The following is a 23,772-nucleotide window of genomic DNA, read 5'->3' on the forward strand; positions in this document are numbered from 1 at the left end:
GCACCAATACCATGCTTGTGGGCTGACTTTATGAGAACACTTCCTCTTTCTATTCTGGTAGGTATACCCCTTTATAAAACATTCCTCTTTTTTCAGGCCACAGGTCATCCTACCTCCAAGTAGGTATGACTGCCCCATATACTTAGCCAATGCCAGGTACGGCCCCCCTTATCCTCTCTGAGTAGGCCTCATGGTTCATTACCCCAGTATATGTTCCTATGTATACTATAATTAAGTATTTTCTGGTAAAGTTACAAATCTACTCTACACTTCACATATACTTCTTAATACTTCATCTAATCCCTGGAGTCCCCCCTCTACTTATCACCTTCTAACTTTCCAGTAGATACAATTTCTGTATACACTTTTCAATAGATAATATGCTTACTTAGGCTATTCTTCAAGTCCCATGATCCTACAATTTGTAACTTCAGTGTTTGTGTCTAGATTTCTTCTTGTGTGTATGCGGATGTGTGTTCATGTAGTCTGATTCTTCGGCCTTCTTTTCGAAAGATAAGGTGTAGGTTATTAGAAACCATGGAAACTAGGAAGGACTTCTGCAATAGAAGTAGGTGAATACGGAAAGAGGGAAAAATAGGTAGGTACTCAAATGAGAAGTAAGAAAGGAAATAAATAAAAGTGGTTGCTAAGATTGAAGAAGAGAAAGAAGATAGCCCCAAAGACAGGAAACCCTTACCACCCCACCACCCCCCTTCCTCAGGATCCCTACCCCTCAGGTACTTGAGTGAGACACCAAAGGAGGTTTGGTGTTAAATTATCTCCTACAGAATGGACATTCCCACCTTCACCCTTTAGGTCCCCAAAGGAAATCTTAGCAATCCTATGGAAACGGCAAGTGATGAAGAATGAGGCATACTTGTTTGCAAGGGTTGTCTGAAAGGTGTGATGTGTGCTTTGTGTTAGCCATGGTTTATTTGCTCTTGTAAACCATGCTTTTATCTACAAAACCCTCCCATTTCTATCATATCTCACAAAAGGTATAAAATATTCTATACAAAATAGAAAATCTATATACTACGGTGCATTAGTTGTTCAACTAGTCACACAATATTATATTTTCTACAGACGTAATATTCCATTCAGTTCACTTTATCTAAATATCACTTTTTACCTGTGATTCTCCAGGATTGTTTTTTATTGGACTGTCATATCCAGTTTCCTAAGATATAAGATTACAGTATAGTTTAAGATTTTAGGAATAGATGACAGAATAGTTTAAGATTTTAAAGGAATTTGGTGCAGGAAAACTATTTTGGAAGAAACACGAAAAACAACTCGAGATCCGATGGTTGTCACTCCGCCCGTTAACTCAGAGTGTTAACGTCCCTGGGGGATATATGACTCCGCCCGGGTCCCATGGATCTGATATTAACTTTTCTTGTGCACTGGCATACCAGTATTTCTCTTTAAACTTCTTTTGAAAGTCCCCCCACTGCAAATCAGTCACCACTTCACTAGTTAACACAACATTGGGTGAAGTTGTCCATTTTTCCTCTTTGTCCTGGATAAGTTTGAATTCTTTCCACAAGTCATCTATAACCTTTCGTGTATCCGAAAGTTCGGAAGAAACATTAGGTGACACATTCATGGATGTCATTCTTTCAGTGACTTTTTGATCTATGATCCCTTTAAACTGTTCCCCCAAACTACTTATATTTACTATATCAGAGTTTGCTATCTTCTCTTGGAATCTTATTTCTACATTATCCACTCGCATACTTACATATGTAATTTGCGATATGATTGTTGGCATTAACTTATATTACTTTTCAACGCTCTCTTTTAAAGTATACAATCCCTGCTTTACAGCATCAAACTTAATATTGCATACATTTTCAAAAGATCATAACTTTTCATTGATTTCTCATTCTACAGTATTACATTTTTCCTCAATTTCAAATTCTAACTTTTTTGCTAAATCTTGTAATTGATCATTCTGTTTCTGATTAAAGTCAGTGAACAGTTGATTTACATGAATATCCAAGGAACTGGTTAATTTCATCTTTAAGTCTAATTTCAAATCTTATACTTATTTAAGGTGTCAAATACAGTCTTTAAAGCACCCATGCCTTCGCATAGATTACCAAATTCTTTGCTCTGTGAGTCCACTTTGACATTTAAAAAACCTAGATTTGTTGCTTGGCTAATCAAGGTTTAATCTGATTATTTAGAACTTCACTCTGAGTATTTAAACTAGAATGTATCAAACCTATTTCTTTTCTTAGAGTTTCATTCTGAGCATTTGACTGCTGACTCTGGTCATCTAACTTAGCATTTAAAGTTTTACTATTATCATCTAATCAAGAATTCAGTAAGCCTAATTGTATACACTGAGCTTTGATTAGATTTACTAATTCAGACCAGTCAGGCCCTTCTTTATTATTTCTCATAGCCATGGCCGGTTCTGACGCTTCTCCAGTTTGCTGAACGTGATCCATGATTTTACAAGCTTTAGACTTTGTGAACATTTAAAAATTAACTTTAAGTATAATAAATACATTAATAAAGTTCATTAAATAGTTTGTATCACTTCTTGCCAAGGTACTGAAGTTCTGTTTTGCACTCACCCAGCGTAGAATTCTTGCAGCTTGGTGAGGAGTTGTGACGGCAGTTCGGCACCAATGAACAACAGCTGGTGCCGGCGGCATCGGATGTAGGCTGATTTCCATATCTGCGTCCCCACAATGCATGTGAGAGCTGTATACTCCCCACACTAGATCTTCTTAGTCGTATCATTCTAGGCTCACCTCTTAGTCTAATACATCGAGATCTTCTCTCTGGTTTTTCACATTGTGACTTTCTTACATCTTCTTTCTTATTTGCCTTTACAAATTTTCTTCCCTGGATACTCTAGCATAATCCAGTTGCTCTTAATGGTTCTCTTGTCATGCTATGCTCAGTTGCTATGGCAACACTTGATAGCTTTTTCTCTCTTTTTCATCTCAAAATTCCTGTTTTCTTCAGCCCCTTCACACTGGTCGCCATGTTCTAATGTTTTTGTGATGACTTTCTTAATAGGCCTTCTCTTCTAAAACTGTGCTCTTTGGGCAACACTGACAGTATATTTGGACTCCATGTGCAATAACAAATTTGCACTTTCAATATAAATATTAGACTTCTTGTAAGTCACCCGTGTCATCTCACATTAGTATCAATTAAGCTACATTTACAACAGAGTTGGCCTGATAACCATGACTCTATTATACAGGAATCATACACATGCCTTGCCTCTAGCAAGTTCAAGGTAAAATTTACTTAAAAGTCTTCTCAACTAAAATGTTATTTTGTCACTAACAATATTCAGTTATAAAACAGCACAGAATAACACAGAAGTTCCTTGGTTCTGCCATGGACTTGCATTACAACTTCCATGGTGCAGTTGACAAGTACTTGTTGGTGCTGTTCAACCGCCGTGTCTACCGTCTTCTCACAATCAACTTTGGACCTGCACACACAGACAGGTGACGCACAGTAGATAGGGTTCCTTTCTCCCACTCACATCTAAAATATCATGTGTTCGAGACGGTGGAAGGCCGAGTGGCTCTAGAATTTATGCAGAAATTCTTGAAACACAACCGAAGCAAGTATCACTTCTCCATACTGATAGCAAAATGTGTCAGCACTGTTAACACAAATTTGTGGCATTTTTATTCACTTCAATAGCAGCCAGCTTGACCAACTGGTAATTAATCTGGAAACAAATGTGCAAACATTATTACATGCATTAATAAAGTCATTGAAGTTGAAGAGGAGGGAGACAAAAAGATCACTAAAATTGGTATCAAAATGCTTATATCCAAAATATTGCAACACATAAGACCAGGGACAATAATACAGTCCATTGTACTAGTTATTATGACTTTGACAAACCATTATAATATTTGATCTTAATCTTAAGATAAAAATCCATATACACTCCTGGAAATTGAAATAAGAACACTGTGAATTCATTGTCCCAGGAAGGGGAAACTTTATTGACACATTCCTGGGGTCAGATACATCACATGATCACACTGACAGAACCACAGGCACATAGACACAGGCAACAGAGCATGCACAATGTCGGCACTAGTACAGTGTATATCCACCTTTCGCAGCAATGCAGGCTGCTATTCTCCCATGGAGACGATCGTAGAGATGCTGGATGTAGTCCTGTGGAACGGCTTGCCATGTCATTTCCACCTGGCGCCTCAGTTGGACTAGCGTTCGTGCTGGACGTGCAGACCGCGTGAGACGACGCTTCATCCAGTCCCAAACATGCTCAATGGGGGACAGATCCGGAGATCTTGCTGGCCAGGGTAGTTGACTTACACCTTCTAGAGCACATTGGGTGGCACGGGATACATGCGGACGTGCATTGTCCTGTTGGAACAGCAAGTTCCCTTGCCGGTCTAGGAATGGTAGAACGATGGGTTCGATGACGGTTTGGATGTACCGTACACTATTCAGTGTCCCCTCGACGATCACCAGTGGTGTACGGCCAGTGTAGGAGATCGCTCCCCACACCATGATGCCGGGTATTGGGCGTGTGTGCCTCGGTCGTATGCAGTCCTGATTGTGGTGCTCACCTGCACGGCGCCAAACACGCATACGACCATCATTGGCACCAAGGCAGAAGCGACTCTCATTGCTGAAGATGACACGTCTCCATTCGTCCCTCCATTCACGCCTGTCGCGACACCACTGGAGGCGGGCTGCACGATGTTGGGGCGTGAGCGGAAGACGGCCTAACAGTGTGCGGGACCATAGCCCAGCTTCATGGAGACGGTTGCGAATGGTCCTCGCCGATACCCCAGGAGCAACAGTGTCCCTAATTTGCTGGGAAGTGGCGGTGCGGTCCCCTACGGCACTGCGTAGGATCCTACGGTCTTGGCGTGCATCCGTGCGTCGCTGTGGTCCGGTCCCAGATCGACGGGCACGTGCACCTTCCGCCGACCACTGGCGACAACATTGATGTACTGTGGAGACCTCACACCCCACGTGTTGAGCAATTCGGCGGTACGTCCACCCGGCCTCCCGCATGCCCACTATACGCCCTCGCTCAAAGTCCGTCAACTGCACATACGGTTCACGTCCACGCTGTCGCGGCATGCTACCAGTGTTAAAGACTGCGATGGAGCTCCATATGCCACGGCAAACTGGCTGACACTGACGGCGGCGGTGCACAAATGCTGTGCAGCTAGCGCCATTCGACGGCCAACACCGTGGTTCCTGGTGTGTCCGCTGTGCCGTGCGTGTGATCGTTGCTTGTACAGCCCTCTCGCAGTGTCCGGAGCAAGTATGGTGGGTCTGACACACCGGTGTCAATGTGTTCTTTTTTTCCATTTCCAGGAGTGTATAATTATCTCACTGTAATAAAACAGTGTGAAATGCAAACTACAGCTAATTTTGAATAGTCTTTGTGATATTTGCGATTGGCACATTAGAACTGATAGGAATTGGCTATTTTCATTCAATTTACATTTTCATTGTCGCACAGTGTTATTTTTGTATTAATACCTTCACCTATTGTTCTTACTACATTATCCATAACTGCAGCTATTACTTAATTTTAATTCCTTCTAATGGTAAATATTTTTCTTTTACCCCAAAAATTCTCTGGCTGTTTATAATAGTAGCACTGCAGTGATTATCCTTTTCCTTGGTTTTGTTATTCACACATCTTCTTAGTTGGCTCTGGACTAAATTTCTAATGACAAAAATCACAACCAGTGTTCCTATAATAATTTCTAATTTATCAGTACTGTGAGTATTATGCTCCAGTTGTCAAACCATTACTTTTGGTGGTGCCAAATGGCATAGAAGCTTTAAGTACCTGATAATGGGATAATGTAAAACCGAAACATGTTGTAAATATTCCACATATTTGACAACTGCTATGTAACATTCTCACTACTGATCATGAGACATTTGTAGGATGGCTTCACAGCTCTCTATGCTAATCTTGTAGTTATTAAATTTGTCTTCCTGTGCTGGCACCATTAGCTTTGTCGATTAGCCCTCTTTTTATTTCTACCGTGAACTGTACAAAATATTATTTAGTTACATTTAATTCTTTAAGGTAGAAGGTTAACTGTCTCAGAGTCATCACTATGTTGGCTGTATTTCCTCACAGTGATTACTCCTTCTCTATTTTTCATACACTTGTAATCTCAGAAAATCTTAACTTTGTGATCTCCTCTCCTTTAGCAGTTGTAAGAATCACCCAGATGCAGAAACTCTCCTCTCCTTTAGCAGTTGTAAGAATCACTCAGATGCAGAAAATCTTGGCCACCCTTGAGTTATGCCGTCTGCCAGAAATGTTGCTAACTGTCCCTCAATGCAGGTTGGAATGAACCCATCAAATGGCCTCCTGCAGGCTGCCTGGAACCATGCATCAGAGCCATTAGCAGCACAACATAATGTCCAATCCCTATCTGCACATGGCAAAGAACTGAAGCCCAGATTCCACCAGCTAAACTTCCATGTAATTGTCCTGTCAAAAATGTCCCTAAAACATCACAAATGGTCTGCTGTGTTTATCTTACGGCCGACAGGCCAAACAAGCATGGTGGACATATCAGTTCATATGTCAGATCTGACCTCATACTTGAAGTCTTAAATGCATCGAACCCTATCAGAACAAGAAAGGATGAATTCTTGTTGACTGAGATAAGTGTACAGGGTCAGAAGTGATAACCTGATGTTGTCTACAAGCCACCAAAAATCAGTTCAATGGATTACATTCATTTCAGTGTCAATGGAAACATAGAATCGTAATGGGAGATACAAAAATGGACTTTTGAGAGATACCCCCTCCATATAAACCTAAGAAGATAATTTAGTCACAACAATATGAACTTCCTTAACAACCCAATCACCATACAGTACACAGTCATGTTCTTATAGATGTAATCACAACAAAAAGTTTGATGAAGTAAGAGATAGAGGGAGAGAAAGGAGTCACAATAACTGCTGATTTCAACATAGATATAGCCAGTGAAGCCAACAACTCAACAAAATTCATTGATATGATTCAAATATTGGGTTTCACTGCAAATTTCATTGATTTTTCTCAAGTAAACAAAATGTCTGCAACAGGCATAGATAATACAGGGTGTCCGATAAGTCTTTCCCTGATTACATAAATTGATAACTTAGGCTAGAAGTTAGATACAAATATGAAACTGGTGTCATATTGTTTACAAACTATTGAAGTTTTTTTCACACATCAGTAAACTTCCACATGAGCACCCTTGGTAGCACTTAGCACATCTAGGCGATATTCAATTTGCATCCACACATTAGCCAACATCACTGGAGGGATCGATTCAACTACTGTGGTTATCTGTTGCCGCAGGGTTTCAAGATCTGGTACACGTGTTTGGGAGACCTTGTCCTTGACATAACCCCATAAAAAGAAGTCTAATGGGGTTATGTCAGGAGAGCCCATCATGACCAATCCATTGCCCAGGAAAGGTCATATCGAGATAGGCACGGATGGCCAAACCCCAATGAGGCGGTGCACCGTCTTGCTAAAACAAGACATTGTGGTGATACTGAAGCAGCTGAGGAACAGCATACAGTTGCAACATGTCCAGATACATTGCAGATGTGATTGTAGCCTCAGCAAAGAAGAATGGCCCGATAATTCGATCGTGCAATAGTGCGCACCAAACATTCACCTTTGGACTGCCTCTGGTGCACTCCATGACCTCGCACCAGGGGGTTGTGAACCCCAAATGCGCACATTATGGTGATTCACTACTCCACTGACAAAAAAGGTTGCTTCATCAGAAAAAGCAATTCGTCTGAGATAACCATCATTGTCCTCAATATGTGATAGCATTTTGAAGTCATATCGACATGTACTGTCATTGGGCAACAAGGCCTGAACAATTTGCACTTTGTATGCACGAAACAATAAACGTTTGTGTAAAATGTCATGGAGAGAGCTTTTTGGCATCTGTAATTCACGTGAGGCCCTGCACACTGATTTCTTCGGACTTCGCAGAAAAGACTGCCTTACAGCTTCCAACCTGTCTGCTGAGGTTCTTGGTCGACCAGACCTTGGAAGGTCAGCAACCAATCCTGTGTTCTTGAACCTCTCATACCAGGCTTTAATGCTCTTGACATCAGGAGGATTCCTTCCAAATGTTGTCTGGAAGTGTCTCTGCACTGTGGTTGGTGATCGTGTCTCATGGTACCACAGGACACACTGTGCCTTCTCCTGATTGGTTAACATGGCTCCTTGGGCACTGCACCTCATCCACTATTTACATACTGTGAACCTAAAACAGAAAAAACTTTGATAATTGTAAACAATTCGACACAAGTTTAAGATTTGTATATTACTTCTTGCCTGAGTTATCAATTTATGTAATCAGGGAAAGACTTTTCGGACACTGTGTATTTTAATCACTTACACTTATAATGAGGCAAATACGTTTTGTTTAGATTTATGACTTTCTGATCACTGTACTCTGTTTATGGAGTTAACAAGAACCATAGAACCTTCCTCGAAAAAAACCTACACCAAACGCCAGTTCAGTAAAGAAAATATGAACTTATTCCACCATAGATTAAATAAGGTGGAGTGGGCTATAAGTCATGCGCTGAAAAGTTTGCTACTTTCTTGGAAGACTTCCTACATGTTTTTAATGAAACTTTCCCCATTATTGCACATCATAATAAAGTAGAAAATAAAGTAAAGTGCATTACTGAAGGAATAAAAATCTCTAGTGCAAGAAAAAGATGGCTACATAGGGAACTAAAACATAATAAAAGTCCTGATTTTGTTACCTATGTAAAAAATTACAAAAATATGTTTTAAAAAATATTAAATCAAAGGCATTATGGTTAGTGATCAAACGTGGAACAGGTGCCACAGGTAGAGGCCATGATATTTCTGAAATCAAGGTAGAGGATGAAACTATTGTAAATCCTGCTGAAATTTCTGAATTATTTTATTAGTTCTTTGTAAATGTAAACAAATCAAAAATCAGTGTAGAAGATAACTCAGACAAGGTAAATTTCTTCAACAGTGAGCAATCTGATGGTGAACTTTTCAGTACATTTACCAAAACTACTGTAACAGGTATAGAAGATATGATACTGTCGCTAAAAGGTAAAACATCAGCAAGATGGGATGCCATACCAACAAAAGTGTTAAAAATAATTACACAGCCACCAACTACAATAATTAACCAGTCCCTTCAAGAAGGGTATTTTCCAGACACACTGAAGTACACAGTAGTTAAGCCACTATTCAAAAAATGCACAAAAGAACATATGGGAAACTATCACCCAGTGTCTCTTCTTATATCAATATCAAAAGTATTTGAAAAGGTAGTCACCATATGAATTCAAAATTTCATATAAAAATTAAAAATAAACTCAGAATATCAGTATGGATTTCAAAAAGGCAAAACCACAATATATGGCATAAATAATTTTGTTGATAAAATTAGCTCATCTCTAGACAGCTCACTGCATGCTGCAGGAATTTTTTGTGACCTATCAAAGGCCTTTGGTAGTGTGAATCACTCCTTTCTACTCTGTAAACTGAGAAAGTATAGAATCAGGGGCATGGTATTAGAATTGTTTGAGTTCTACTGAAGACAAAGAGTGATTATATCATCAGAGAGAGGAACTTATACTTCAAAATGGAAAACCGTTTCACATGGAGTACCCCAAGGTTCTGTCCGAGGTCCCATTCTGTTTCTGTTTTACATAAATGATTTGTCACTTAATATTGAGTGCCACTCAGTTTTATTTGCAGATGACACATCTGTAAGCATTGAAAGTAACAATGTAGAGTGCTGCAACGCCCAATGTTTGACCGGTCACAGTTCGCCTATTGACGGGGGGGACCAAGCTGCTTGTGTCCGGACCCACACGACTTGGCTCGGTCACGTAATTGCCCCATGTCTGTTGTCCGGACTCCGGACTCGCAGATAACCGAGCATGACTGGTCACCGCTGACGTCTCACCTGGCCTTGCTGCACTGCTGTACTTTACAAATCCAACGCCTCTCTCTCTCTGTCTCTCTCTCTCTCTCTCTCTCTCTCTCTCTCTCTCTCTCTCTCACACACACACACACACACACACACACACACACACACACACAAACAATGTATTTATCTCTGTCTGAAGACGTTTCCAAGAATGGGTACGTGACACAGCTAAATTCATAAAGCACTTGGAAAGTAAAATGATATTTCAATAAAATCATGGATAGAAGACGAGTCTCATTTCCAAACAGAAGATATATTTTTCCTTTCATTAATAGGAAACATTAAAGAAGTGCTGTCCCTGTAATCTAGAAGACAACCATCTTCATAAAGAAAGCATACAAAGAACATTAAACATTTACAGACATAACTTGTCATACTTTTCACTTGTTTGCAACAGAAACAAAATTATAGTTATTGTTAATCAGCAGTAAATCACTAACGTGTTCCAGATTTAATTGGCTGCGTCAATTTGTTAATAACATGACGGCTTTACTAAAGCATCTCTCACTAGGTGCACTTGTTGCTGGGATACATAAAATACATCTTGCAACTGGAGCCAGACCTGGTAGATGTGTTTCAAGTCTACTCCACCACTTTAAGATGTCATCATCATCTCCTAGGTGCATTATAATGTAGAGATCTACTTCATATTCCTTGAAACGATCTCTTGTTTTGGGTGGTGATGACACAGTTCTTGAAAGATCTATGATAATAAACAAAAGAGACAAGTAATACAGAACTGATGTGGAAATCGTCGAAACGATCCCGTAAAAATGAGGTGTTTTACGTTAATGAAATATTATACGAATTATAACATTCCCATTTCTCTATAATACACTATCCACTAACTATGCAAAAACGATTATGTTAATGATTTATGTTGTACCTGCGTAAGTGGCACACATTTGTCGCACATTGCTAAGAATTTCGTGCTTTTCATTTATTTCAAGCATATTAAGATCATGGAAAGATGGCCAAAGAAACATAGCAATTTTATGTCTGGAAGTGATTACAGTCTTCTCACAAACGAAAGTCAGGGCTCAATTTTTAATCCTTTGTATCTCCTGTTAAAAAATACAATTGGTTCAAATGGCTCTGAGCACTATTGGACTTAACATCTGAGGTCATCTGTCCACTAGAACTTAGAACTACTTAAACCTAACTAACCTAAGGACATGACACACATCCATGCCCGAGGTAGGATTCGAACCTGTGACCATAGCGGTCGCAGAGTTCCAGACTGGAGCCTAGAGATGCTCGGCCACTGTTGCTGGCCTAAAAACTACTGTTAGTACACATCAATTACGCTAGTTAATTATAAATCTATCACATATCATAATGAAATAATGCTTTTAACTGCAATAATTACTCATCTGAGAGTCAGTGTCATTGACACTTCAAATTTGTTACAGATTGTGAAAGCAAAGAAGAACTAACTGGAGTGTCGGTTCTTTTTCACCTTCTAATTCATCTGTGGCCTCTTTAAATGGTCTCAGAAAATGCGCAGTTTGTCCTGCAAGCTCATTATCATATCCTTGCAATCTGTAAGTGGAGTCCTTTTCTGTCAGCAAAGCAGCAACTTCATTGTACTGAGTGTGTAAGGATTCCAGCATAGTGTACAAGCTGTTCCAGCATGTGCAGACCTCTTGTTTCAACAATGATTTCAAAGACGAGCAGAGGCCACTTCTCTTAATGTACCTTACAATGCATTTTGCAGTATTTACTGTTGATGCGATTTTCGGGACATGATTTAACAAGAAGTTATTTTCATCGAAAGTATGGCTAAGTGCTGTGTTTATACAATGAGCAGCACAAGGAATCCTTTCATGATTCCAATGTCCCCAATCAGCCATCCTCTCTTCAATTTCTTTCATAATATTTACTCCCATTGTATTAACGTCCGGGTATTTTGTTGTAAATAAAACATTGTTCACAAGAGAACAATCTGTGTTAATTTAATGTGTTGTAAGCATGAAATAGTGCACCTGATTATGCAAATCAGTCCACATATCAATTGTTGCAGCACATGTTTTACTAATAACTTCCGCAATAACAGAAGGCATTATGCTGTTTCATATTGCAACAGCTTGTTCTTTGACATGTCTGCTTATAATAGAGAGATGTGGCATGACATCTGCCATGTTTTCTCCATAATGCACACCTAGATGTATTAATTCTTGGCCTAGTTCTCTGAAACCTTCACCAGAAACAGCATTAAAAGGTCTGAAATCTTTAGCACACAGTGCAACACACTTTGCTGTAATACTATTTTTTGTTACTGCCGGTATCCCTGAAGGAGCTGTATCTTTGTGAGGTTTCTTGCAACTGTGTTTCTTTAAATGAGTGGTTCCCAACTGGAAATGCAATAATGTCGAACAGTTTATGCATGATACGTACCCAGTAGACACACTGTTTTCGTCTACAACCAGCAGAAATGTACTCCAATACTTGGCTTTTTAGACCTTCCCATTTCTTCAATGTGTAGACATTGGTTTCAATCTTATGCCTTACTGCACTGGCTGCTTCACACTGCATGTTTACAGAGAGAGAGACACCACAAATGAGAAGCCCATACTGGCTGCAGTCTCACATGGATAATTACACGTGTAATGTGTTTGAAGTTACATGCTACGTATTCGGTCACAGCTTCTATGCTTGGTCACTAGAACTAGTGCAGGCAGCCTATCCAGTTAGGGTGTGTGCAACCCATCTTGTATTTTGTGCTCACTTACTCGGTCATGCAGGACTCTATAACAATGCTGACCAAATTCCACAAACTGTATTAAATACTTAAGAAAAATTAGATACCTGGTTTGATTTAAATAGGTTAAAATTAAACCTGGAAAAGACTCAGTTAATGCAGTTTAAAACAAAACAAGCAGAATTAAATGATATTCAGGTCATTCACAGAAACCAGGATTTTCAGGAAGCTAGCTGTGTGAATTTCCTAGGAATGCAACTAGATAAAAATCTATCATGGGGATCACATGTACAGTACCTTGCAAATAAATTAAATAGCCTAGCATTTGCAGTGTGGATACTATACAATGGTACCAGTATGGACACAAGAAAAGTAGTATATCACAGCTACTTTGAGTCAGTAGTAAGCTACAGAATTGTATTTTGGGCTACCTCAATCCATATATGTCTAATTCTAAAGCTCCAGAAAACCATCATTAGAAATATGCACAGTATAGGGCTAAGAAAATCATGTTGCCCACTCCTAAAAAATCTAAATATATTAAGTGTTCCCTCACTATACATATATGAGCTGATTGTCTTTGTACACAATAATCCTGATTTATTTGTAGCAAATCATTTTCAACATGATTATAGCACCAGAAATCAAAATAATTTTATGCTGCCCACCCACCATTTACAACCTTATGCTCAAACTCCACATTATATGGATGTGAAAATTTATAACAAATTGAAAGAAAGAGAATTGCTCAGCATAAATTTAGAAACACTCAAAAAACCTTATATGAGTGCAGGTGTTACTTATTCAGTAGAAGATTTTATAAATGACAACCTGAAAATTTGAGCAGGAGAGATCAAGTACATAGGACCATTGATTTTTAACAGTTTGTTACTTTTGAAGAAAAAATATTAATTGCTTAATTAATTATTCAGTATTGCATATTATATTACTGATATTATAAGGAAAACTGTAAACCAGTTTTTGTGTTTTGACAAGTGTCCTGTACATTAATTCAGTGGGTTGAAATTGCATGTTACAAGACAATAAACTTCTATTCTGTTCTATTCAAATTTTTCCTCCAGGCCTCAGAGTAATATTCCTGGCGTATGCCTCACATCCCCTAAAGCTTAAATCAAGTTACATAATTTCTAGGAATATTAAACACACAGGTCATGATGCTGTAACAGCTGATTACTCAGAAACCTTGTGGCATCAGTTAATCAGAGTCTGTGATTGATTGCAAAATCCATGGACTTAGTAATAAACTTATAAGTACTATCTGTGGATGAAAATTTCCTGCTTCTTTGCTGAAAACTGAATTATGTCACATGATACACAACAGGGATGCTACTCATATATATTTCAAGACAAATCTGAAACCCAAACATTACAAAAAATAAAGGAAGTTAAGAAAAAAGGTAAAGCAATGTATTCACAGTGTCAAATTCAGGCATGCTTGTTCATTTGTATGCAGCAATATGGCACCTGCAGCTCTGTGGAAGAGTCTCCACAGCTTGAGTATAAGAAAGACAAAATCAGAAACTGCCTTTCAGATTATAGCTGATGAACTTATTTTCAGGTTTCAGCTGATAAACTGGATGAATTTTCTCAGTGTTACTCAACTCCCTTGCAGCAAGGAATTATTTCCCAAAAGAATCCCCAAATTACATTACTAACTACAAAATTTTGCACCTAAAAGGTGTAACAGTAAATACAACAAGAAAAGCAAAAATGAGAATCTCTTCTGAAATCAAAAGACAATGATGGTATCAGTGTAACCATAATTGAGAATGTCACTGATAGTTAAGTATCTATCTTTGCAGCATAATTAATTTCACTGATAGCTTATTACCTGTCTTAACAGCATATTTAATTTTTCTGTCATGTAGGGGACATATCTCCCTCCATGAGAAAAGATGCATAGAGTGACCTATTCCTGAAATTGACAACCCACAATCACCTTATGTTTACCAACTGTATTACCTATTGTATCCAAAGCCCTGGGATCTATTGCTGAATACTTACATGTATTCAACTGTTATGACAAATATTGACATGGTAAACACTATAGTGCAAAAACTGCACTTATTAATGTAAGTGATAACCTGAAATGTGGCTTGGAAACGGTGAAGCCACAAAATCGACCTTACTATGCTTCAGCAAGTCGGAAGGTTAGTTGGTGGGCAGGGGAGAGGTGGGGAGAGGGGGTAGTGGAAAAGGAGAGAAGTAAAAAGACTGGGTGTTATGGTGGAATGAGGGCTGTATAGTGCTGGAAAGAGAACAAGGAGGCTGGCTGGGCGAGGACAATGACTAATGAATGTTGAGGCCAGGAGGGTTACAGGAATGTAGGATAAATTGCAGGGAAAGTTCCCACCTGCACAATTCAGAAAAGCTAGTGTTGGTGGGAAGGATCCATATGGCACAGGCTGTGAAGGATGTCATGTTTGGCAGGTTGTTCAGCAACCAGGTGGTCCACTTGTTTCTTGGCCACAGTTGTCAGTAGCCATTCACGTGGACAGGCATCTTGTTGTTTGCCATGCCCATGTAGAATGCAACACAGTGCTTGCAGCTTAGCTTGTAGAGCTAAATAAATCAATACATAAAATAAAGTATTCCACTCTCGTTCACCTCTCTTTTCATTTCCACATCTCTTTGTTTCATTTTGGATCATCTCTCTTTCTCTGCATTTGTTCTGGAAGAGACTCCACTGCTCCCTTGTGTAGGTAACAGCCACATGTACATGTTGCATGCAAGTAGTAATTTGTAGCCTAAACTCTTCCTCCTGCTCCTTCTCCTCCTCCTCCTCCTTGATCTATTTATGTCAAGCTACTTTCCTTTTCTCACTTCTTTCCAGACTGGCTGGAGTACTGAAAGATAGATGTTTGTGTGTGTGTGTGTGTGTGTGCACATATTGCCATTTTTTCCTGTCTGCTGCTCAATGTTGTTTCTGTTCAGTGAGAAACATTGTATCCCACTTTATTTAATGAATGATTAATGTGTTCTGTAGCACCGTAGGATGATAATGTGTGCTAAAATGATAGATAATAGTGAATGTAATTCTTATGATACTGATTTCACAGGTTTCAGTCTGCAGCATGTATTACACCTTGTGGGAGTTTAGTGTTTTGTGGCAGTGAAGATGGCACTGTTCATGTGTGGAATGCAGATACTGGTGATGAAGCAGCAATATACACGAAGCTTAAATTTGGTGGCAGTGGAAGTTGTGCAGTCAGTTCTGTAACATATCACCCTCATGATCACATAGTGGCATTTGCATCACATAGTTCTTTCTCCCACATCCTGCTGTGTTCATTCAGTAAACAAGAACATTCCAATACATTAGGAATTCATTTCTTCAGGGACTGTAGTGCAGCCTATATTACAAGAGGAGCTGATGATGAAGACAATAGTTATAATGATGATGATCCAATTCAGAGGAGCCTCACATCACTTTCTGCTTCAAAAGGAATGCGTAAATTGTCTGATTCTCTGCTGAATATGAGATTCCTAAAAAGGAATCAACAGGTGGAAAATCTTAAGTATTTACAATCACCGCCTTCTGAGGAAATTGGAGACAGCAGTGATATAGTAGATAACACTGACACGCGTTTGCTTGGCATCATACAGGAAATGGATAGAATTTTATCAAACACTTCACCAAAAGCCAGCAGCCAGTGCATTAGTTTCTCACAACTACACAATGAAGAAAATGAAGTTCCCTCAAAAGTTTGCAGTCAACACAGTAACAAAACACACTATACCTCATAATATACCAAATCCAAGATAAAGTGATACTTTTATGAGAGGCGCATAGAAAATTTTAATCTTGTTGTAATGTGAAGTGTATATCATAAAGATTATGTTGATCTGTTTGCAAAATCTGTTGAAATTACATAAATTATTTTGAATATAAATGTTACTGATCTGTAATGACTCCTATCCATCCTGCTATCGTCATCTCCATTATTCTTTTGATGAGTATGTACTTCTGTTTGTGACTTGTATTTGACATAAAAACTGATTTAGTTTTGGGCACACCTACAAGAACTATTTTTTCTGAGAATATCTATGTCACTTTATTTCATTCAGTAATTAAATCAAGAGAGTAATCTGTTTAACATCAAGCTACAGTATCAGTTGTTTACCTATTTACCTCTTTTTGTTGTTATGCTGGGCATCTTTGTATGTATTTTTGAGATAAAAAAATGAAAGAATGAGTAAAAGGACTAAAGGGAATGGGTGGGAGGACAGACAGGCTGCAGGGATCACAGAAGTGAAAGTCTGTATTGCTCACTTTTAAGTGAGTCATTCCATCTAGTTCTACATCTATAATTGCATCTTTACTTGGAAAGCTATCTGATGGTGTGTGGCAGAGGGTTCATTCCCTATTCCATTTTATTCTTATACATTTCTTTATCTATGTGTAGACAATAAATATTGTAAGGCTGTTGTCCAAATGTACAAGTAGTTTTTGTGTGATATCATTACAAGGAAGGGGAACAATCAGATATACATACAAAATAATACACATGAGATAATGTAAATTGTACAGTTGTAAAATTCATGTTCTGATGCAAGTCAAACAAAGAATTAAGTTACAAAATTCAGGTTTTAGAGTAAAAGTGTTTCACCTACCACCTGAGGCATATTGCAAATCATATACGTCTTAGAACAGGAAATGTTACTTTTGTCCATATGTATTTGCTCCAGGAATCCTGTTGTCATTACTTCTGAAAAATGCTGTATCCTTTTTTGCAATTCATGGAGGGTAACCTCTTGAAATGGAAAGGTACATCACCACTTAACTCATAACCTCTTCGTTTATTCAACCCAGCTTACTGCCCTTAACAAACTTTTACAACTAGTACTGCATCGAACTGTTTCTGACAACTACCAACTGCCACAACCCACTTTGCAGCAGCTGTGTACACTTATATAAAGCCTCAGCAGTGAAATAAATTATTACAGTCAGTATTTTATTAATTTATAATTGAGAAAAACTTGTACAAAATTATCTATGTGTAACAGTAGACTCAGCAGAAAGCATAAACATATTCTTCATATGTAGTTTTGTAAAATACAGTTTTCCAAAGCTAAACTTGGTAAAATATGAGCTGTAACAGTTAATTCTAAAACCTCTAAATGTTTAGTGATACTAAACAACATAGTTATTTTGATTACTAATATTTACACACATTCTCACTCAAGAATTACATTTTTTAATTGAGCAAGTCACTTTGTATTTTATGTTATACAGTACTAAACAGTCTTGATATTTCTGTGCTGATTGTCTTGAACTTTCAAATGATAATTTTTATGAAAATACCAATACTAAAAAATCCAGTTATAATTTTTTTGTATTTGACAATTTTGTTTTAGCTAACTTGTAAGCATATTATTACAGATTATTAAAACATATCCTAATGGATAAGTTCCTCATTTGACTCACAATGATTTATGTCGTTATTACATGTAATGCTGCTCATCTGTTAGCACTGACAACTCTACACAAATGCCACCAATAAGGCCTGAAATTTGCTATTCTTGGCACACTCTTGACACTATAGCTCTCGGAATATCAAATTCCCTAATGATTTCCAAAATGGAATGCCTCATCCATCTATCTCCAACTATCATTACATTTTAAAAGTCTGTTAATTCCTGTCATGTGGCCATAGTCATATGGGAAACCTTTTCACTTGAATCACCCAAATACAAATGACGGCTCTGCCAATGTTCTTTTATACTCTGTGTATGTGATACCACCACCATGTGCATATTGCTATCCCATGACTTTTGTCACCTGTCTGTATATGTATGCTTGTGTTACTATAATTTGTAGTCAGTTCTCCAAAGGCTTATGCTTTAGTCATCCGTAACCAGCAACTCCTTGACACACAATGATGATGGCTGACATAATCAGTCATCATGTAGAAAAGTTGCTCAAGTAGATATTTTTAAAATTCTATTTTAAATTTACTAATATCTTCTAACTTTCTGATGTAGATGAGCAGTCTGTAGTAAAATTTAGCCTCATATGGCCCAAGTGCTGTAGTGTTTTTTTTTTTTTTCTTTTTGTTTGCTGTGCATGGAATGATGTGCTATTTCTGGTGTTGTAACTATGAAAGTCAGCATTCATCTGAAAATATTGAATGTTGGCCCTGATATAAGAATCACGTTTGAATATATACAGTGCAGTACTGTTAGTATTTTACACTTTCTGAATATGGATTTTAGTATCTGTGGAGCACTGTGTGTTATTTATTCAGTCTAATGAAAAAAATTGTTTTAGGTGACATATGGTGAAACACCAAAATATTATTCTTTGTGTTGCAAGAGACTGAAAATAGCCAAAGTAAGCTAACCTGCCACTTTCTGAGGTTAAAACATTTGTGATAATTCTGAGAGCAAAACAGACTGAACTGAGTTTCTGTGTTGGTTTTATTACAGGTTCATGAAATTTTAAGTTTTCATTGACATAAATCTCCAGCAATTTTGTAGATTTACTCTAGCTCTGTCGCTTGGTCACCCAAAATAAGATCAAGATTTATATTTAACTTAATTTCCCAAATACCATGCAATTCATTTTATTTATGTTTAATGTCAACATGTTTGCATTGAACCACGAATTGACATAGTTGATGATTTAATCAGTGGTTGTAGGGAGCAATTGTTCTGGCACTCTTCTTATCCCTTCAGTATCATCTGCAGTTAGCCTGATATTTACTACACTATCTGTGGTGTGTAACATTATGCCTAGAATATCACCTTGTGGCACTACTATTTCCACCTTTTTTGGCATTTGATACTCAAGTTATTTGGTGACTGGAATAAGGTGACAATAGACCTATATACAAAATGGATCAAATTGGCAGGTACGAAACAAACCAATTTTTGCCTAACCTTCAAGTATCCAGAATTTCAAATTTTTCTGAAAGATAACATCATGGACAGTATCAAATGCTTTGGAAAGATCTAAATTAACTCATACCACACTATTTTAACACCCCCCCCCCCCCTTCAATTTCTGATTTCTGTTCAGTAATTTACAATCGTTTGGATATTTGTTGGTGTGGTGCAGCATCAATTTTTCTAATACTATAGAGAATCCTAGAAGGAATAATAATGGGTGACAGTTTTCTTTCTTGATCTTATCACTGTTTTTAAATAATTACTTAAAACTTTCAGGAAATTCTACTTTATGAAATGCTAAGTTAAAAATGTAAGCCAAAATGTCTTGAAATCTGTGAAGCAATCTTGATTATGATACATGCTGATATGTCATCTAATCTGGCTGATATTTGTATAAGTACATGATGAAAGGCCCCCAGGATGCCATAAAATTAAGATTTGTATATATACATATATAAAAAAAAATTAAAAACAAAAAATTGAAACATCAGGTAACCAGAAAGTTGGCAAAGACATTAATTATGAATGCTTAGTAAGACACAGACAAAAAAAAAAAAAAACATATTCTCATTCAATTTGTCATACAGTTTTTTGGTTTAGAGAGACTCAGTCTAAGTGTCTGGTATGTAGAAGTACAATGAGGATGTGCGATTTCAGAGATGACGTACTGCGATCTTGATGTATTATATGTGTGAGTGAATAATATAATGTTAAAGAACTGTATCAAACATTTTATTTATTGAAGTAAATGAAGAGGAAAATTACAGGAAGAGGATTTTCATGATTATGACAAGTGTCGGAGTTCCCGGAGTCCTCCGCCACCTGCAGCTTTGACAAAAATGTAAGGTAGTCCGATGCCCAAAAGAATACCAATAAACACAAAACATTTTAACAGCGCAATCATATACTATTATAATTCATTTAAAAAAATTATTTTTTTATATATATTACAACTGTCAACCCGTGTGCCAGGATTTCTGGGCATCGTTCATTACTGGTGTTTGTTAATTATTGTTATAGTAAGAAATTTCTATGACATTGTTATGAATTATAAAAACCAATTGCCTGTATTTTCTGTTTGCAAAAATCACAATGGGAACAGGGAGCAAGTAATGCAAAAATGCAAAAATTGAGAAGAATTTTGAAAGGAATAAGAATGGATGCAGGTTATGTAAAAATTTTTCCATAGGAAGCTGTTTTATTCTGCGCAGGAAAGGTAGGATGGCCACGCAAGTTTCTTGCATGGTTACGCTTGGTAGTGCCTCTTTTGATGTAGATAAAAACCTTTTCCTCATTATTTCCTTCTTTGGATTTTGTTGGCGAAAAATTTACGGAAATTTTTCAGTGCTATACACATTGTCAGTAAAACATAAAGATTTATGACACAATAGTTTGAACATCATAACAGATGTAAAACAGGATTTGATATTATGTGATTTACATTTATCAAGTATAATAATTAGTGTATGAAAATTTTAACATTTCTGCGAAATTTCCATTTTTTGCAAATTAATATAACATGCCCAAAAAATATATGCCCATTGTTGATAGCAATAGTGAAAAACAATCAACCAAGATGGTGCAGAGTTGCGAGATCGAACAATTGAAGTTCAGGCGCCATGCTTGCCTACTGCCGAAGGTTTAAGTAGATCAGAGATGAGTGTCGCAGGAGTGACAAATGATAGCTACATTCCACAACAGAATAACCTTGATGACACAATGTTTACAACTAATGAGAGAGTGTCGCACATCTCCCAGAGCGACATACCACTCATGTAGATGTAGAACATGTGGAAATGGCGACATATGAATGTTGTCTCCTCTTAAGATCTGGGGTGGATTTGTCATCGCAACCAGTTGCACCTCAAGGTGGTTACCAAGGTGCCACCTTCACCATTTCGAGGCAGAGCGGAAAGTTGCCAGATCCTTACCATTATCTACTGGATCCAGACGGCTATAGCAACTCCTAGGATGACACAAAAGGAGAAGTGCAGCTGTAATGGAAACATAACCAAGAAAGAATACTGTCCAAATGTAATTTATAAAGGATAACAAACGGCCAACAGCCTTAGAAATCCTGCATTGATTAACTACGAATCAGAGACTTAATATAGACCAAATAGATAGTACACAATTCAGTAGTAATGATCCGACAGTTTATTTAAGAATTTTTTCCAATCTAGTTTATGAACGTGTTGTTCAGAAATGTTCAGGTAACTGAAACGGTATTAATTTCAGGGTTTGTGGTCAAGTTTTCTTTCAGTGTGGCAGAAGGTAACTTGGCTGATGTTAGAGTATTTAATATATCAATGGAAGAGGTGAAGTTTTATGACAAATTTTATAACCAATTAACAGGATATCGGCATAGTCGGGAAGCCACATCTGCATTAAAAACTGTAAAATCTATACTTTTAAAGTTAGAAACATCTGTAACATTTAAAATTTTATATGTAGCTGAAATAGACATTTGTCTACGGGAATGCAGGAGGTTTATACGGACAGTCTAGTCTCAATTTCAAGTAGCAATGTAACGCGTTTTAGAATTGAAAATGCTAACACAGCTTTATTAACAAAAGATGGTATACCAGATGTAGAAATGCGGAGGTTACTAAATGGAAGGTCAACAGCAATGTCCATAGCAAGCACACATCTCATGAATGTATACGGCCCATCTGGAACCAACTGTAAAACCACAAGGGCAGAGTTCAAGAAGTTCAAGAAGTAGTGCCTGTTTTGCTTCTGATGTGAATGGAAAAGATTTCATTTGTGTTAATAATCGGAGAAACCATGTGCCAAATAACAACAGGTGTGCAGTACTGCAGGATAATATCAACGCTAAATATGCATGTTGCCTGGGAGGTTACAAACGGTGACAATAGCCTACACCCACACAATCAGCACCTCGGCAAGTAGAACCAATATGATCTATGCCTCAACAAATACAGCTGTTACTGACACATTTGCTGAAATATGGCTGGGAAACATTTCGGATCACTGTCACTATATCATCAGAATTAATTTGACCAAACAACAGAACTTTCTGGTGGGAAGCCATCGAAAACTAAATACCAACTTACTCAGTGACATATAATTAAAAGAGGAAGTGCTAGGAACATGGAAGGCTTCCATAAGAAATATTATAAAATACCCAAACAAACTACTGTGATAGGTGAAACATGTGGACCCGAAATTGAAGACACTGTTTAAAAATGTTCAAATGTGTGTAAAATCTTATGGGACTTAACTGCTAAGGTCATCAGTCCCTAAGCTTACACACTACTTAACCTAAATTATCATAAGGACAAACACACACACCCATGCCCGAGGGAGGAATCTAACCTCCATCGGGACTAGACTCTGAGAAGCTCATCTGCAGAAACCAGCACAGTTTTAGGAAACAGTGCTCATGCGAGACGCAGCTGGCCCTCTATACAACAGGCTCTAGATACCGGCTCCCAGGTTGATGCCATATTTCTCGACTTTCGAAAGTCATTTGACTCAGTTCCTTACTATCACTTGCTACAAAAAGTGCATGCTTACGGTCTATCTAATGACGTATGCAGTTGGATAGAATGTTTTCTAACAGACAGGGAGCAGTATGTCATCCTGAACGGGGTAACTTCAACAGAAACAAGAGTAACTTCAGGTGCGCGCCAGGGCAGCATAATAGGTCCTCTGCTTTTTACGATTTACATAAATGAACTGCTTGATGGTATTGACAGCGGCCTTAGACTGTTTGCTGATGATGCTGTAGCCTACAGGAAAGTAATATCACATGAAAGTTGTGAACAAATCAATGAAGATTTGCAGAAAATAAATGCCTGGTGTAATGACTGAAAGTTATCTCTCAATATTAGTAAGTGTAACCTACTGTGTATAACAACGCGAAAATCCCCATTAATGTATGAGTATAAAATAAATGATCAGTCTTTGGAAGCGGTAACATCATTCAAATATCTGGGTGTGACTATTCGAAATGATATAAAATGCAATGATCAGATTACACAAGTAACGGGTAAGGCGAACTCTAGATTGCGGTTTATTGGTAGAATCCTGAAGCGATGCAGTCCTTCAACAAACGAAATTGCTTACAATACGTTAGTTCATTCAGTCTTAGAGTATTGTTCGTCTGTATGGGACCCT

At 37.8% G+C, this 23,772-nt stretch overlaps 1 protein-coding gene across 3 annotated transcripts in view; it reads left to right on the forward strand.

The window, feature by feature from the left end:
- The window catches only part of LOC126251415 (jouberin-like), a 299,336-nt gene extending 282,758 nt beyond the window's left edge, over window positions 1-16,578 (forward strand). For all 3 annotated transcript variants that reach the window (XM_049951828.1, XM_049951826.1, XM_049951825.1), the window contains exon 11: window positions 15,798-16,578. In XM_049951828.1, the coding sequence (XP_049807785.1) occupies window positions 15,798-16,485 (688 nt within the window). In that variant the 3' untranslated portion in view covers window positions 16,486-16,578. The remainder of the gene's footprint in view (window positions 1-15,797) is intronic.
- Window positions 16,579-23,772: the final 7,194 nt, after the last annotated feature.

This window comes from Schistocerca nitens, chromosome 4 (assembly GCF_023898315.1).
Source record: "Schistocerca nitens isolate TAMUIC-IGC-003100 chromosome 4, iqSchNite1.1, whole genome shotgun sequence".
Classification (NCBI taxonomy): Eukaryota; Metazoa; Arthropoda; class Insecta; order Orthoptera; family Acrididae; genus Schistocerca; species Schistocerca nitens.